General features: G+C 36.2%; 1 protein-coding gene across 1 annotated transcript in view; it reads left to right on the top strand.

Annotated features, from left to right (window-relative positions):
* The first annotated feature begins 6,386 nt into the window (after nt 1–6,386).
* kcnip1 (Kv channel interacting protein 1) overlaps nt 6,387–15,629 on the top strand; it is a 62,391-nt gene continuing 53,148 nt past the window's right edge. Inside the window, exons 1-2 of the mRNA XM_015393477.1 lie at nt 6,387–6,526; nt 6,732–7,010. Coding sequence (XP_015248963.1) covers nt 6,923–7,010 — 88 coding nt within the window. The 5' untranslated portion in view covers nt 6,387–6,526; nt 6,732–6,922. The remainder of the gene's footprint in view (nt 6,527–6,731; nt 7,011–15,629) is intronic.

Genomic DNA, 15,629 nt, shown 5'->3' with positions numbered 1-15,629 from the left:
TTTAAAACTTTGAACTGTTTAGTATTTTATGTGGATCTAATGAGAACAAAGTAGTGCATAATTGCATGTGGTAAAAAAACTGTATGAGGGTTTAACAGATGCTATTTTATTTAAAACTGTTATAGATTTGCCATGCATTTGGACTTTACTGTTACTTTCTCATCTGGTGAGGTTTTATTTGAGCTATTCCATTTTAGCTCTTGGGCAGCAGCAGTCCTGCAGAAACGATAACCTTCACTTTCTTCCTCAGCCTTTTGAAGCTTCCCAAAGGTTTTCCTCATCAGCTCTGATCAGATCTCAGGAAGGTATCCCACAATATGAAGCTGATATGAAGTGGGCATTGGATCATTTCATTTGGTTTTACTTAGAGGTATTTAAGTAAAGGACACCAAATAAAAATGTGTGCCAAACTTTGCATATTTCTATTTGAAATAAAAAACAAACAACCAAAAAACAAAAAGGATAAACATGTTTCTTCACTTTAATATAATTTGCATTGCTCTGTCCCAGTACATTGCTGTTAAATGAGCTGAAATGAGTGGCTGTGACATGACAAAACATGGAAAAAGTTTTAAGGGTTCTGAATTTGTTTGCAATGCAATTTACATTCTGTCTGCAACTGTTCAATTAGGAGGCATGGTGAAATAACAACCTTCTCTGTCACAAACAAGGCGTTGAGCTCGGCATGAAACACACCACATAATTTAACAAAGAGTGTTCTACATAATCTACTCTGACAGCCATGACACAATAACCAGAATCAGCTTTATTCAAACAATGAATTGGACTTTGGCTATACTTTGCTAATTCCAGATCAATACCATTCATACTGCACAGGAAACTGAAAGTAATCATTGTTTGAAAATTTAAAGCCCTCTAACATTGAAGTGGTCCCTGTGTATATTCTAGTTGCTGTAAAAAACATATAAACTTTTAACACCTCCAGATCATTACCTCTGGGTTTAAAATAGTAAAACATTTGATTAAATTTAAATGTAATAAATGCCTATCTGTGTTCCATTGTAAAATTTGGCATTAAATTGCCTGGATTAATGACCATTTCATACTTCTTACGAAGAAGGAAACCTGTTTCCATCACTGTCATACAACATGCTGTGTTCATTAAATCTGCTCATAAGATGCTTACTTCAGATTTAACATTCAAACAAGTCCTTCAGTTTTTTAAACTAATAAAACTGTAAAAGCCACAGGGGCCCCAATCCCTTCCTCATAAAGACTCCTCTCAATTATTAATGGACACCAAAGAAACAGGCTCAGCAGTGGTACCTGCTTAAATTCTTGTTTACCTGAAATAATGGCTGCTCCGCATCAGCTTTCCTGTTTCTTTTACGTAGGCCAATGTATTTCATTGGGATTTTATCTGATAGACAAACACAATTAGGTTAATAATTAAGAATTCTTACATCTTTTATTTCATAGATGACATTTTGTTGAAGTAACGCCTGCAAGTATTTTGTGTTACGTTTCCACAAACTTTACACATGCTGGATGACATTGTTGTCTTTGCACAATGGCTAAAACCAAGTCAGACATTTTGGAAGCATCTTGGAACATAGAGTCTTTCTAAAAAAATTCAATTCATATTTACATTGCGACCCTTTTATCATATAGGTGTGCCTTTTTTAAACCCACCCACTGTAGATCAGCGTCTGAGGGGCAATGCGCTGTTAGTTAACAGGTTTTTTTCTAGGGTTGTCTTTTTTTGTATTTTTATTATATTCAATCTGTTTCACTATACAGGTCATGTGTTCTGGGTGATCTAATGTTTTGCATGTAAGCAAATATGATAATTTTGTATTGGGTGCAAATTTTAAACAAGACTTTCTGATTTTCTTTAACAATGGCTTTCTGATACAGGAGTGGACATAGAAGGATTTTTCAAATTTCGATTAGAGGGGATTAAAAACACCTATACAAAATTTTCTGTTGTTTTTTTTATACATACAAAAAAAAAAACTATGAAATCTCTGTACCTTTTTTTTTTCACAAAAAAGATAAAAATGTATTAGGAATAAAACTATGTTTACAAGATTCGATCGGGTGGTGTAAGTACCCCACAGCTTCAGTAAGAATATTCTGTTATAATACTAAAAGTTTCTGCCACTCTGCCTTTCTTTGACAGTGAATCAGCCCTGCAGGGGATATCTCTCCAACTTGCAGGAGACTCTGTGTGTGCCTTGATGCAGACAGACTGTTACCACCAGCGGGGTTAAAGGGGGGCTTTTTAGAAAAGGAGAAGCAGATGAGAAATAAGGATTGCTGAGGTTGTAATTTCACCCCGAGGAGATGCTGTCACTCCATCACTGTCGCTCGAAGAGCTGGGGGGCCAGAGAGTAGAGGTGGGGGAGATCAGCTCCACCATAAGTGGGTTTCTCCTGCTGTTGTGTCTGGGCAGATGGGTTTTAGATGCTAGAAGGCTGTTAGGTTTTGTTGCGTTGCATGCAGCAGCAGCAGCAGCAGTATGACCCTGCTGGGAGTCCCTGCAGACATCTTTAATGCTAAGAGTCACCATTGCTGTTGAAAATTACTATAGCTGAAGGAAAATGCTTCAGTTTGTATATACATGTGTAATATTTTGGACATGTAAAACCTTTATTCTGCGTCTCTGCCAGCTGCTCCTACCAGTCCATCTCAGAGATGATATATTTAGAGGTAAAGCAATATCAGAGCTTACAGCTGGCTGCCTCTGATTCAATCTCTTCTGTTTTTGTCCTGCACATTTCTCTGCCTACCTCATTCTTTAGCCTCGTATTTTCTCCATGGTGTGGACATCATCTATTATGTTTTCATCTTATCTGTTCTAAAGCTTCTGTTTTTCTCTTTTCCTATGTAATGGTGACCAAACTATGTTTTGTTTTCTCTATTTACCCCCTTTTTGGGCCTTGTTCCATTATAAACTTTCATCTTCTTTCTTCAAAGGCTTATTAAATGAATTTTATTTTACCCTATAACCCATTTTTTCAGCAATTCGCTTTTTGTCTGAGCTTCATTACCGGCGTGCATTGTGAAATTCAATCTTTCGGAAACAGTTTTTGTCTCTCATCTCTTGCACTCATGTTTCTTCCAGATTCTCTCCACATCTTCATTTTCCACGTTCCATATCATGTCCTCACTCTCTCCAATGGGAGGACAAATTAGTAAGCCTATACCCAAACACACATCAAACAGAGCTAGTTCTAATTCGTGGAAAATAGACAAGCAATTAGTTGCTATTACATCCTTGAATGTTCCTGCAAAGGCAAGCTTAATCTCATTAATCACGAACAATGGGGGCGGTAATCGAGAAGCATGTTTATGCAAATTCCCCCGCACTGTAATCTCCTACATGCTTGATAGCCAAAACAGAGGAGGTGTGCTTTTAAAAAAAAAAATAATAATAATACAAACAGATTATCTGCTTGTTTGACTTGTCATGTCATGTTTCTCTTTGCTAAAGCTCCAGGTGCTTTCAAGATGTGTGAACCGAGACACTCCTGAGAAAATATCAATCTGTGTTCCTGCTCAGCCTGTAACTTCTGATCATAGAAAACCCTGAGGTGATGGGAAACCCTCTGTTTTCCATCCCACCGTAGTTCAACTGAGCCTCCCTCCTCCTTTTCCTCCTCCACCCCTCAGCAAATTCTCCATCTCATTTACCTTGTCCCCATCAGTTCTCTCCATTTCTTGTTTTCATGCTTTCCATTTGCATGTTTATTGTTATACTGTTTGCCTCTCTCTCTCCTCCCTCACTTTGCATCTGTTTCCCCATTTCTCCACATCTTCACTTTCCCATTATAGTGCTATTTTGTTCTGCATTTTTCATTAGAGCTACGGGTCCAGGAGCCAAGCACGATTCACAACTAAATATAGCCTAGGTAAAACATTGTAAGATTAACTGTGCAAATCCTCTTTCTCTTTTCCTCTCTCTAATGAGCACCATGCCTTTTTCCCATAATATCGTCTCTGTTTTAGCCTTCATCTCTCTTGAGTTATGTGCCAGTTTCAGATGAAGATGATGAAGATGGCACAATGTAAACCCTGGAGTTATCAGAGGCCTGATAAAGGTCAGACTCTCTCCCTGACAGGGATAGAGAGAAGTACATACATGAGTTAAAAGAAAAATAAATCAATAAGGTGAAGAGGAAATAATAGCAAATACATCTGATAAAACTGTATAATTTTTAGTGGGCTGTCCATCTTAGGAAAAATGGGATGCTTCTGTTTTTTTTAGACTCTCCACAACACACCAGGTTCAAACCAGTGCAGCACGTTGGGTTAAACTGGGTCATCACTCTCTGTATCTATATCTATCTTTAAGAGTGGACAAAGACAGCAACATTAAATTCCTTTATTTGGCATTTTCACAATTGCATAAGTTGAACTTTAGATCAAAAATGTTGCAGAGGCGATACAGTTTTGCTCTATCCAGTGAACAAGGTTTTGAATTAGACTCAGTGGAGTTGGGAAGGATGAAGCAGGATTCATTTCCTAAGAAAATGTTATATAAACAATGCATACGTTTTTAAAATACAGTCTGGGTATTAATTATTGTTAAGAATAACATTTACACTAACTAAAAAAAAGTATGTATTACATGGTGAATTTTAGAGGCTTACTTTGTATAAATCATATGCATTATGAGAGGAAAACACTGTTTACCATTAAAAAGTGTTATTAAGACTAATATAGTGTGTACATTTTCCCATAAATATGCTTAAGTTTCTAATAAATCATGCTTACTCTGCCACATGGGGTTGTGGTTGGGCTAATTGTTTAAGGGTTTTCCAATTTGGATCTAAATAATCCCAAGAATCATTAAAACGTGTCTCTACAAACACAAGCACCAAGCTATGAAAATCTAATTTGTACACTCATTATACATTTGTTTGGTCTGATCAAATTAAATGCCATGTTAATTAGTTATAACTTGATGAGAATTTTTCAAATTTTTAAAAAGATGAGCTTTCGAAAATTAGCTTATTGTTACTTAGCTTGTCAATAAAAGCTTCTGTTGCACGCTTTAAACAGCCAGCTTTAAGAGAAGGTTTGTTCTGGAGGAACACTTTCATTTTGACCCTTTTGCTGTTACATAGGTTACAGCCTTACAAAAGCATTCAAAGCTTTCCCCTTTGCCTCTAATACATCCAATAAAGTAAATGTAATTCATTTACACATAATTTTGAAGTAAAATAAAAATAATTGAAAATGCCTTACTTTTCTGTCTATTGTATTCCCCTTTCTCTGTTATTCTCAAATGCTGTACAATCCAGTACGTCAACAGCCTTTAAAAGTCACTGTGTTACTAAACAGATTCCATATGTGTTTCATTTAGTCACAGAATAGATGCAGCTGTTCTGTGAAGGCCTCAGGGGTCTGATACACAACATACAGCATCCTCTGGATAAAGAAAGACGTCACAAGGAATACTCGCAAAAAAATGTGACTCCTGAAAAAGCCCTTTGGGATTAGTCATCAGTCAGTGTTAGGCAATCTAGCAGGAGTATTAAAATGGTTTCTTGCACACCACAAATCTGGTACCGGTATTTAAGGAAGAGAGGATTTAAAGCCAATGTTAAAAATCCTGTTTGTTTACCAAATCCCTCCAATGATAACACACGGTGGTGAATGCATCATGCTGAGACGTTTTCTTCAGGAATAAGAAGAAAGCTGCTCAAAATTGATAATGAGATGGATGGAGCTTAACAATGACTAACAATAGAAGAACATTTGTTTGAGATTTGAAGAAGCTTCAGAGGGCAGAAGTTTGCTATCCATTACAACAGCAGTCTTAAAAATGCATTCAGTTGCAAGGATTTAGTTAAAACATATGTTTTCATGACCAGGTTAAAGCCCAGACCTACAATGAGATTTGGCTTAAAGTCCTGCTATTGGATTAGCTCTTTATAAATGTGTTGAGTAGCTCTGGGAAAATTATGTTTAAGAACATATCAAATGTTTTAAAGTTCAATGATTTAATTACTCTTTAAAACTGCAACTTAATGAAAGTAGTGAAATAAAACAGAAAAAAGCAAATGGGGAATTTTGTAAGCATTATCTCACTTTTTTTAATGTAAAAAAGTTACTCTTTATAATACTGAAATTAATAGACAGTTGTTAAGAGAAAAGTCTCCTTTTATATTTGTTGTGAAACTACTTTGTATTAACTGCAGCTCATTATTATAAACCGATGAGCAAACAGTAGCCCAGTGTGCTCTGAGTCTGCAGAGGCTGAAGAAGTGTTTAGGCTCTCTGGTGGGTCTGTGTGTGTGTTTGTATTTGAACCACAGATTGAGCTCAGTGTGCTTCCTTCCCAGTGTGGGAGCTGTCCATTGTCACTGGTGCTGAAAGTGGATTACTGCTTCCCCTCTTAAGTAAAGAGTGAATTTGATAAGCAGGAGGGAAGAAAAGAGGAGGAGGAGCAGGAAAAGGAGAGCACAAACCAAAAAGAGTTCAGAAGATTGCTTCATTACTTTCTTCCCAGCAGCTGGCTGAAGATTGAGAGGAAGTTTTTGCAGAGACTTGGACAGTAAGAACACTTTATATTTGAAACTGAATCTATTTCACCAACACATCTCCTTGTTTCTCTCATGTTTCTTCCTTCTGTTACATTTTACTCCTGAGTAGGCACTAATTTGGACACATTAAGAAGGTGGGATGGAGACGAAGGAGGAGCGGGGGAGGGAATGCAGGGAAAGCAGCAAGAGATCATAGTTTCTTTTTCTCCCCTCCAGCCTCGCAGTGGGAATTGCAGCTCAGTGAGAGGAACGGTCTTTCTCTGCCTCCCTCGTCAGCGTTCGATTCAAAAGCTGCTCCACTGGGGAGTTGTGCAGGCTCTGCTGCTGCTGCAGCCGTTGTTGGTGCACCTGGAGACCCCTGTCCTAGTCTGGCCCTGCTCAGCCAGCTGTGTCTTGGGTCGGACAGGATGACGGGGTGTGCCAAACGCTGCAAGCAAGGTCTCATCAAGTTTGCTCTGACTCTTCACAAACTGGTCACTGGGACTCTAAACAAAGGTATGTGTCATATTTTATACAAGAATAAGTTTTTAAAAAGTGTTTGAGTGATAAGAGTGCAACAGTAGAGTAATAGAGAGGTCTGCAAATGAACTCTGCCTCAATTGAAAGAAGATAAAGTTGAGTCAACTTCATCTTTAATCTCTCAAGAGTGAAACTCTTTCCTCGAAGCCCTTCCATCTGCAGTTGACCTTGTTCTGCTCGCTGTCTTCTCCAGAGGGCTGGAATGAAGGAGACCAAGATTAGGGGAGTGAAGAGCTAAGAGAAAGGAAAGATGTAGCTGATACAGAGGGGAGAGCGAGGGAGCATGATCGTCCTCTTCTGATAAATGTCAGTAATAAAATGCGTAGCTGTGGTGCTGTGGAAATACACACATAAGCATAAGATGTTGAAAGGAAGAAAGGGGGTTTTAAAAATGTTGAGAAGTAATTGTTTTCCTGTTAGTTTGGCTGTATATTTTGTGCATTTTTTGAAACTAAAACTGGCATCTTTACTTTTGAGTAATGCACACAAAACCCTACACGGTCACGCATAGGATGAGGCTCTTTGAAGCTATTGACGTTTTGTCTGGAGGGATGGGAAACATCAAAGAAGTCATTCAGTAACACACATACAGTCGACATGCTTAGATGTGCAAACACACTCACTCACATGGTTTTGGATGGCTCAAGTATGCAGCCACAGTGGGGAAATTTGCCCCTGAGGTCTCACACACTCATAACGTCACAGAGGAGCTGCTGCTCAGCCTTTTGGTTACATAACACATTACTCCACAGGGGAATCTCTAAGATATTGGAACAGTCGCCTTTTTATGAACAAAAAATAAATAAAAGCTTAATATAGTAAAATAGTAAAAGCTTTAAAGAACACAGTGGAGCTGTGTGTGAAATGAATATACGGACAATAAAACTCCCACGCAAGCGATAAGTAAAGCGACTGCAGGAGTAGGAGATCTGTTTTTTGCAAAATGTCATGTAGACAGGCAATGGTCCAGATCTGGTCTTTTTCAAACCTCTGGCAGAAATTGAATCTGATTAGTGGCTCTGGTCATAAAGTCTAAGGTACACACTGATATACAACACTCACACTTCTTAAAGAGACATTTCTAATTTGTACTTTAGGAATTGTGTGTTGTTGTTTTTTTTTATGTATCATGGTAATCACAATCATGAGGCGATGTTTCGTCCCTTTTTAGGAACTTGTCTCTAGCAGGTGTTGATGCAGTTATCATTTAGTGTCATTTTTCTTAAAGAAAAATGTTCAGCCCAAGCAGATTTGATTTTGCGATGGATTTAATATAAGTTCTGGATGAATACTTCAGTCTATTTTAGTCTGGTTCAGACAATGTTAGATCAGGAAAGAGGATACTTGATAATGGTTTATGAAGCCATTTAGAGCAATCTTGAAAGGAAGAGTGGTTTCATTTGGCTTTTCTTTTCAAATGTTGCATAGAGATGCCTAATCTTATGTGTCTAATAATCACATTTCCAGATGACTGGAAAAGGTCAAATAACAAATATTTATTGTTGAAGACTATGAGAGACTAGCTAATCTATTTTCTATTTAAATCTGTGCTGTATGCTGTAGATTTACCAAGAAGCTTTGGATTTTTATTAACCCTCTTTTGTTTAAGTATTTTTTTCTCTTCTTCACTGCAGAAATAATTAAAGCTACTCACAAAAACCTCTTAAATATAAGTTCCTTGTGGTTCAAAATACCTTTCAACATAAAAAACAACAACAACAAAAAAAAAACATTGGAAAAAATTTTAGAAAGTATAAACAAAGTATATAGTAAAAAATTTCACACTTGTCCCAATTTGATCCCAAGTAGTCCTGTTTTGGATTTCATGTCAGCTAGACCTATATAGATTTTGTTTGGCTATTGTATTGTATTTGGACTAATTTGGACTAATTCTAAGAGCATTCCTCTGTAAACAATTGATTGCCTTTTTTCCCCTTGAATTAAAAGCATGCTTTGCCTTTTCAAAACCATACTATCATTATTAATCAAAGAGCGGCCATATTGGCTCCTTCAGAGACTTGCTCTATGAGCAGTTTTTAGAGATCCCCTGGCAAGAATCGGGCAAAGAGCAACTAAAACACTAGACATAACCTAGTGTTTTAAGTTTGTCTGCTCATGATAGTTTGAAGCCGGCCTAAACAATAAATCAAACCAGTGTATTAGCCTGCACACTCAGAAACTGCATAAAAAGACCCGTTTCTTTGAGACCTTTTCAGCTCATTCTGCAATCTTCATTGCATGGTTCAAGGATTTGTAATGGCCACTCCAGAGTATCCAATTTGTTGTCTTTAAACCACTCAAGCAAAGCTTGTTGACATTAACCATAAGGAAGAAAACAAACAACAATGTTGTATTTCAACCAGTCCTTCCTGCAGCAAACACTTATACTGCATGAAGCTGCTATCGCTGCTCTTCACAGTTGGTTTGGTTTTCTCTAAGTTTCCAGACTGTTCCTCGAAATACTATTTTCAGCACTCACTTTAATTCTGTAACTTTTGTGTGAAGTTATTCTTTTTCCCCTGGGTAAATTAGACAAACTTGAACCGATCTTTTTAAATGTTGACTGTGGACTGATAGCATATTACTGTCATTTTTAAGTGGCCTTTCAGCCTAAATTTGTACAAAACTCATCTTACTGTGGATAATAAAGTCTTATTTCCTGCTTCAAAAGCCAACAATGCTTCACAATATGTTTTTCCTTTGCTCTGTGGTTGATGTTCACCACTACATGTTCATCTATGGGATAGAGAACCCACTCCTCAGTGTTGGGTTAACCCGACAATCATTTGGTCTTTTTACTCGATAATCGATTTCGTCATGTTCTCTAGTGGAAAACCAGGCTGAAGGTTGCACCCAATCCCTTCCTGATATTTAGACTAATGCCTTTATATTTTCAGCATAGTAATAAAATAGATTAGTATGTTTGAGCTATTTCTTTTAAATAAAACTCCATCTGTTATTTTATGGATCTAAAACATAAATAAGTAAAGCATAACATCACAATCTGGACTTTTTTTTATATCTCACAAAGTCATACCAGTTATAATATAAATGTATGAAAACCTATGACTTCAACTAAAATACTCATTATTCTTGCTTTTGGCAAATAATTTGTTTTAATCTTAAATACCATGAAATAGTAAACATTTTGCCAAATTCAAATTAATATATCAAGCAAACTGTTTTCTCTTTTATACAATATATGTAAATATCTAGTTTTAACTTTCTACCTTTAGAAACAAAGAACGACGATTTCTGTGTTTTGCATTAAGTGTTAGAACCATTATAGAAGCTTATTTGAAGTAGAAACTCCAGTCAAATATTAAATATCTTTTGAAAAACTGATTCAAACATTCAAAGTGTGTCTTTGGGACCTGCTGTGGATAAATGCTTTAACTTAGATGACCCTGGAGGGAAGAAATAATGAGATCTTCAGGGTAATTCGTTACATTGTAGGTGAAGCTGGGACATGTTAACAGACATCTACCAAATCAGTTGCAAACAATGTCTGCTTTACTTTAGGTTTAAGTGAATTAACATATTTTTTTAGCTTTAGAGCTGCTTTAGATAAAAAAAATTAAAAAAACACCGCAGCTAAAACTGTATGTGCATTTGTTGCTCTTGTTTGTAGACATTATTGTTGTTAGTACTGTAAACTAGATGCTATAGGAGGTTATAAGAACGGAAAGTTAAATAAAAATATTTACATAATTTGCACAATGATTAATTACCAAATGTGTACTCCCACCAGCTTCATTTTCACATGGATTTGCTGCTGTGATTACTTTATATTTTGTTCATAGATAACTTACCTATCCAAATTTTTTTTTTCTATGTCAGCTTATGCTTCACTGTTTCACTGTTTCAAGTTATTTTCTATCAGGTAATCAATTTGTTCCTGTTGCTAAGAGGCCTTGCTTACCAAGTTAATATAGTCATTGTCATAGTTAGTCTGAAAATATTTTTTTCCTCCATCAGTAGTAACTGAATATATATCGTTAAAACCATCTTTGTAGAAAAAACAGAAATAGTTATAGTTTAAGGGCACAAAGCAGCGAAAAAAGAAAGCACTCAAAGGATTGCAGTGTTGTGTTTTGACAGAACAGCACTGACCTCTTCTGGTAGTTTAGCACATTTCAAGTCTATAAGAGGAAGAGAGTTCAATATAAAGAGTTTGTGCAAATTTCAAAGAAAATCTGTCAGCAGGGAAATAAGAATGAAAATTAGATCAACATGAACAATTTAATTTATGTCTGCTATGAAGAATCACAATAGAATTCTTTATTGTAACTCTTTTTCATAAATGGGAACCATGACATATAAAGTCAGTATGTTATATAATTAGCTTTATAAAATATTTTAGTATATGTGTAGGTCATACATTTTCTTACAATTCTTTCTTGAAACCAAAAAAATACTGTAGATTTGGAAGGGAAGAGAAACACTGTGGCGATATGAACTTCAACCTGGAGTTTTTTTTTTTTTTTCTGGAAAATTACTTCAAAAGAACTTAACGGATCCTAAATTTGTTAATTTAATTTAGTTAAACTTCTATCCATTCAGACTGTGGCTCAAATCTAAAAGCATTAGTGGTCTGCAGCCTTGGTTTGTTACTTTCTTATGATCTGAACGACTGCAGTGGTGTGTGAAAGTTTGCGAAAACAAGTTTGTTGAAGTTAAAAAGCTTCTTTAATTTAGGAATTTAGGAGACATTTCATACCAGCACATTGATTTGCATTTTGTCAAAGCTATGAGCTGAATTATTCTTTATTGTATAATGACTGAATGTGGAAACAGGATCAGTGGTTATGACAAAAGTGCTGTTGATTTTTTTCTTCCAATTTGGAAATTAGAGGATTTTATGACAACCAAAGAAAAAATATATAAAATTGATTGAGTAAACTAAATGAATTCATGATGATGTTAGTCAGAACCAGGCTCTTGTCTGAGAAAGAATCCGAGAGTCTGAAACCAAACTGATGTTCACATCGAGAGATGCATTTAGGAACATTATATCAAGGGAGACCAAGGCCAGTTTTGTGAGAGTTAACATACAAAAAATTTTCCATGTTTTATCTGTCTTGTAATCTTCCCCACTTTGGATTTAAGTTTGGTTTTGGAGATCAATATTTGTTGAATTTGGGGAAGACTTTAAATACTTGTTAGTATTTTTAGAAACTTGAGAGCTCCAAGAAATTCTTCAGTTTTTCATAAGTTTTAATGAGTTTTATATTTTAGTATTCACAGTCATACTTATTTGCAATAACAATGTTGTACATTATAACAAAATCAGTTGTCTGCATTGAACCCATCCCTTAGGGAGCAGTCGCTTGCCACTGTTCATGGGGAACATTCTGTGGCTGAGTATGAACTTTAAAGCCTCCCTGGACACAATTATCCTGCTCTAACCAGGTCAACACTGCACAAAATTTTTTTCTCTAAAATGTGGTGCATATATCAAGAAACATCTTTTTTGTTAATCAGCTCTTGCTTGAAATATTTTATCAGTTGTTGGAAGATTTACAATAAATTATATTATTGCTTTAAGTGACTCCAAGCTCTCTGTCCTTATATATATTTTGTATCCAGATGTATATAAACAGAGTGTTGGTCCCAACAAGTGGTTGTTAGTCACAAGAAATAGTAATTTACTGACACACCCAGGATTAGGCATCAAATGTAATCTAGAAGATGTATACTGTTTTATTTAGCTTGCATGTCGCATTTTTAATTTTGATAATTGTTCCCAAAAAGAGTTTAATGTATATTTAAAAAAACAAAGGAACTATAATCCCCTCAGTATTTATAAGATAATTAATTTTTGTGTTTGTTTTACACTATTAAAACCTAATCTGTCAGGGTTCTGCCCTCTGTTTTTGTTTAGTTTTAGCTTATTTGTTATTCTGTCTTTTTATTTTGTAGTTGTTTTCTGTCAGTTTGGTATTTCTTGAGTTACTTTCTATTGCCCCCTTGTACCTGTTCCTTTCCTCTTGGCTCCCTTCTAGTTAGATCTGTTCACACCTTCTCCATATTCAACTCATTAGCCCATCCTTTGTTCTGTTCCCCATATATACACCACCTTTGCAGTTCCTCTTTGCTGGTTACTTGTTGTTTTGTTGCTTCCTACTCTCTTTTTCCCCACATCTATTTTCCCTGACATTTATTGGATTTTGTTTGGTTTTCAGTATTTTTGCACTTTTCTTGATTTTTGCCTCAGTTGCCTGTTAGTCCTTAATTAAATCAGCAAAATTCATCTGCCTTCCCATCTCTGCATTTGGGTCCTCAAGGCTCCACCCAACCTGACATAATCGTCTCTTTGGTTCCTTCCTCTCAGTGAAGCCAGAATGATCTCCTGTAGTTTAATATTTTTTATAGTTATGAAAGAAATCTGAAAGCCCATCCGAATAAAAATACTGTTTTATCTAATATCTGGATCTTTTACCTCCTTTTGTTTTCTGGAGGCCGATTACACTGAATCCCTTCCCTGACTCTGTCTGCTCCATAGCTCTCTGTTCACTGTTAGCCTTTAACTCCCCTTAAGCTTGGTGTCACCTCTGTAAACACTCAGTAAAAAGGCAATAGACTGAACACACCTTATAATTCCACTCATCCTTTTCTCACAGCTTGCTCTCTGCTTCCAGCTGCCAGTGTGCACCAGCATGGACATTTTTACTGCTCCTGGTGGCAGCAAAGTAAATCCTGTTCATCTGGAAATCCACAGCCTCCTTCCACCTCTCCCCTCCTTATAGGCAAGAAACAAAATTCCTCCAGAGATCAAAGACGGTTACAACTCCAACTTATCATTTAAATGCTCTTATGATATGCAGGCTTTTTAATCTTCTTCTTAGCTCTATGTTTTCAACCTAAACAAAGATAAATGGTCATAAAAATGTTTTCACTCCCTTGAAAATTGGCTTTATAGAATTTCTAATTTACTGTTTCTATAAACTTGCAATATTCAAGGACTCTTCTAGAACATTTCTATTCTCTGGACAGCAGAGGGCATCAGAACAATCCTCCCTACCCCTACTAAAACACTGTATCCATACATTCCCACGTTGTCAGAGCAGATGTGAGCAAAACGAGTCATCTTCACCAAATGAAGCTTTAAATATTCAGAGTCTCACAGCGCTCGCTGACGAGGCAGCTAATCCCCTGATGGCTGATGACAGACAGACAGCGAGGAGGATTTTTTAGGATTCACTGTCATCTCACACAGCCAGTCAGATCTGCTGTGTCTCCTATAAGCACTTAATGAAATATTCAGCAACTTGATTTTTTCATCAGATATTTGCTTGAGGTCCCCATCCTGCTTTGAGTCTGATGGGAAATGGATGCTTGTTTGCATTCAGAGAAGTGACAGAGGGAAAGATGAGTAAACTGGAACAAAATCTTTGCATATGATTGCATTTTTTAGTCATGAGCATGAGCATATTCGAATAGTTGTGCACATATAATCTGAAGCAAATGTGTGTTTGCCCAGTGTTGAATTTCTCTGTGTGTGTGTGCTGCTTGGAATGAAAATACTGTCATGTTACTGTCAGTGAGCCAAGGGCATGGGGGAGAGAGGAAGGGGCAGAATACATGTTTAATGCAAAAATGTAGCACATAAAAATTCATATAGAAAAGATTCACTGGGGGGTGAGATGCTTTTTTTTTTTTTTTACAACTCAGCGAAGCAATCAGTCAAAAAATCTGTGTACAGATAACACTTTGATTATTTGTGAGTGAAATCGGGGGAAAAATGAAGAAGAGTTTTTGGAAGCGTTTCTGTTCAGATCAGACTAACCACTGGGCTGCAATAGTCAGGGAAATAACTGTGCTGCAGTTAAGTTTACTTTTTTAATAACCAATTGCTCTTAAGACCGAAGTAATAACAGGAAAGGTGATGCAATGTTTAAAACAGAAAAAGCAAAAACAGTTAGTCTAATGCAGGTTTAATATTCAACATATGGCAGTTTGAAGTGTTTAGGAAAATATGTCAACTATATGAAGCATTTATCAATTTATCTGACTGATGGGATTAAAATAAACTAAACAAAATGCAGCTGTTGTGGCCTTGAAGCTTGTTGTCATGGAAAAAAAAAACTCAACCTACAAACACAGATTCCAATTATAAAGATGTTACAATGCAATCAGTCTGTAGAGAAAGGTCTTCCTTTGAGTCACAGTATAAAGTAGGACAGCATTTACCATTTTATATTCAGTGTGTTCACTTTGGATCAGAATTAGATGTTATACTTAAATACATCTAAACCAGCTGTGTTTAAATTATTTTAAAACAAATACTCTAAATATATGTTATGTATTCCTCTACCAAAAAAAATGGATTTTTGAATAAAAACAAGCAGGAAAGCGTTTTTTTTTTTAGTTTTTGTTGTTTATTCGTACGACCTAATTTTTATATCAAATATTCACATGATGGTGTTTGGTTCACCTTTTGCTGGATGCGGGTGTGAAGGAGGTGATTTATGTTCTGCATTTGTAAATGAAAATTATCCTTGCGAGAGATAATGATGTCAGAAACTGTGTAAAATAAAATGAGCAAAACAGATTAAATGAGTCGGCCGTTGCTTGTTCTCTTGCTGCATATTG

Source organism: Cyprinodon variegatus, unplaced genomic scaffold (assembly GCF_000732505.1).
Source record: "Cyprinodon variegatus isolate N-32 unplaced genomic scaffold, C_variegatus-1.0 Scaffold643, whole genome shotgun sequence".
NCBI classification, from domain to species: Eukaryota; Metazoa; Chordata; class Actinopteri; order Cyprinodontiformes; family Cyprinodontidae; genus Cyprinodon; species Cyprinodon variegatus.
The sequence above is the reverse complement of the archived record's forward strand: the minus strand, read 5'-3'. Positions and strand labels throughout refer to the sequence as shown.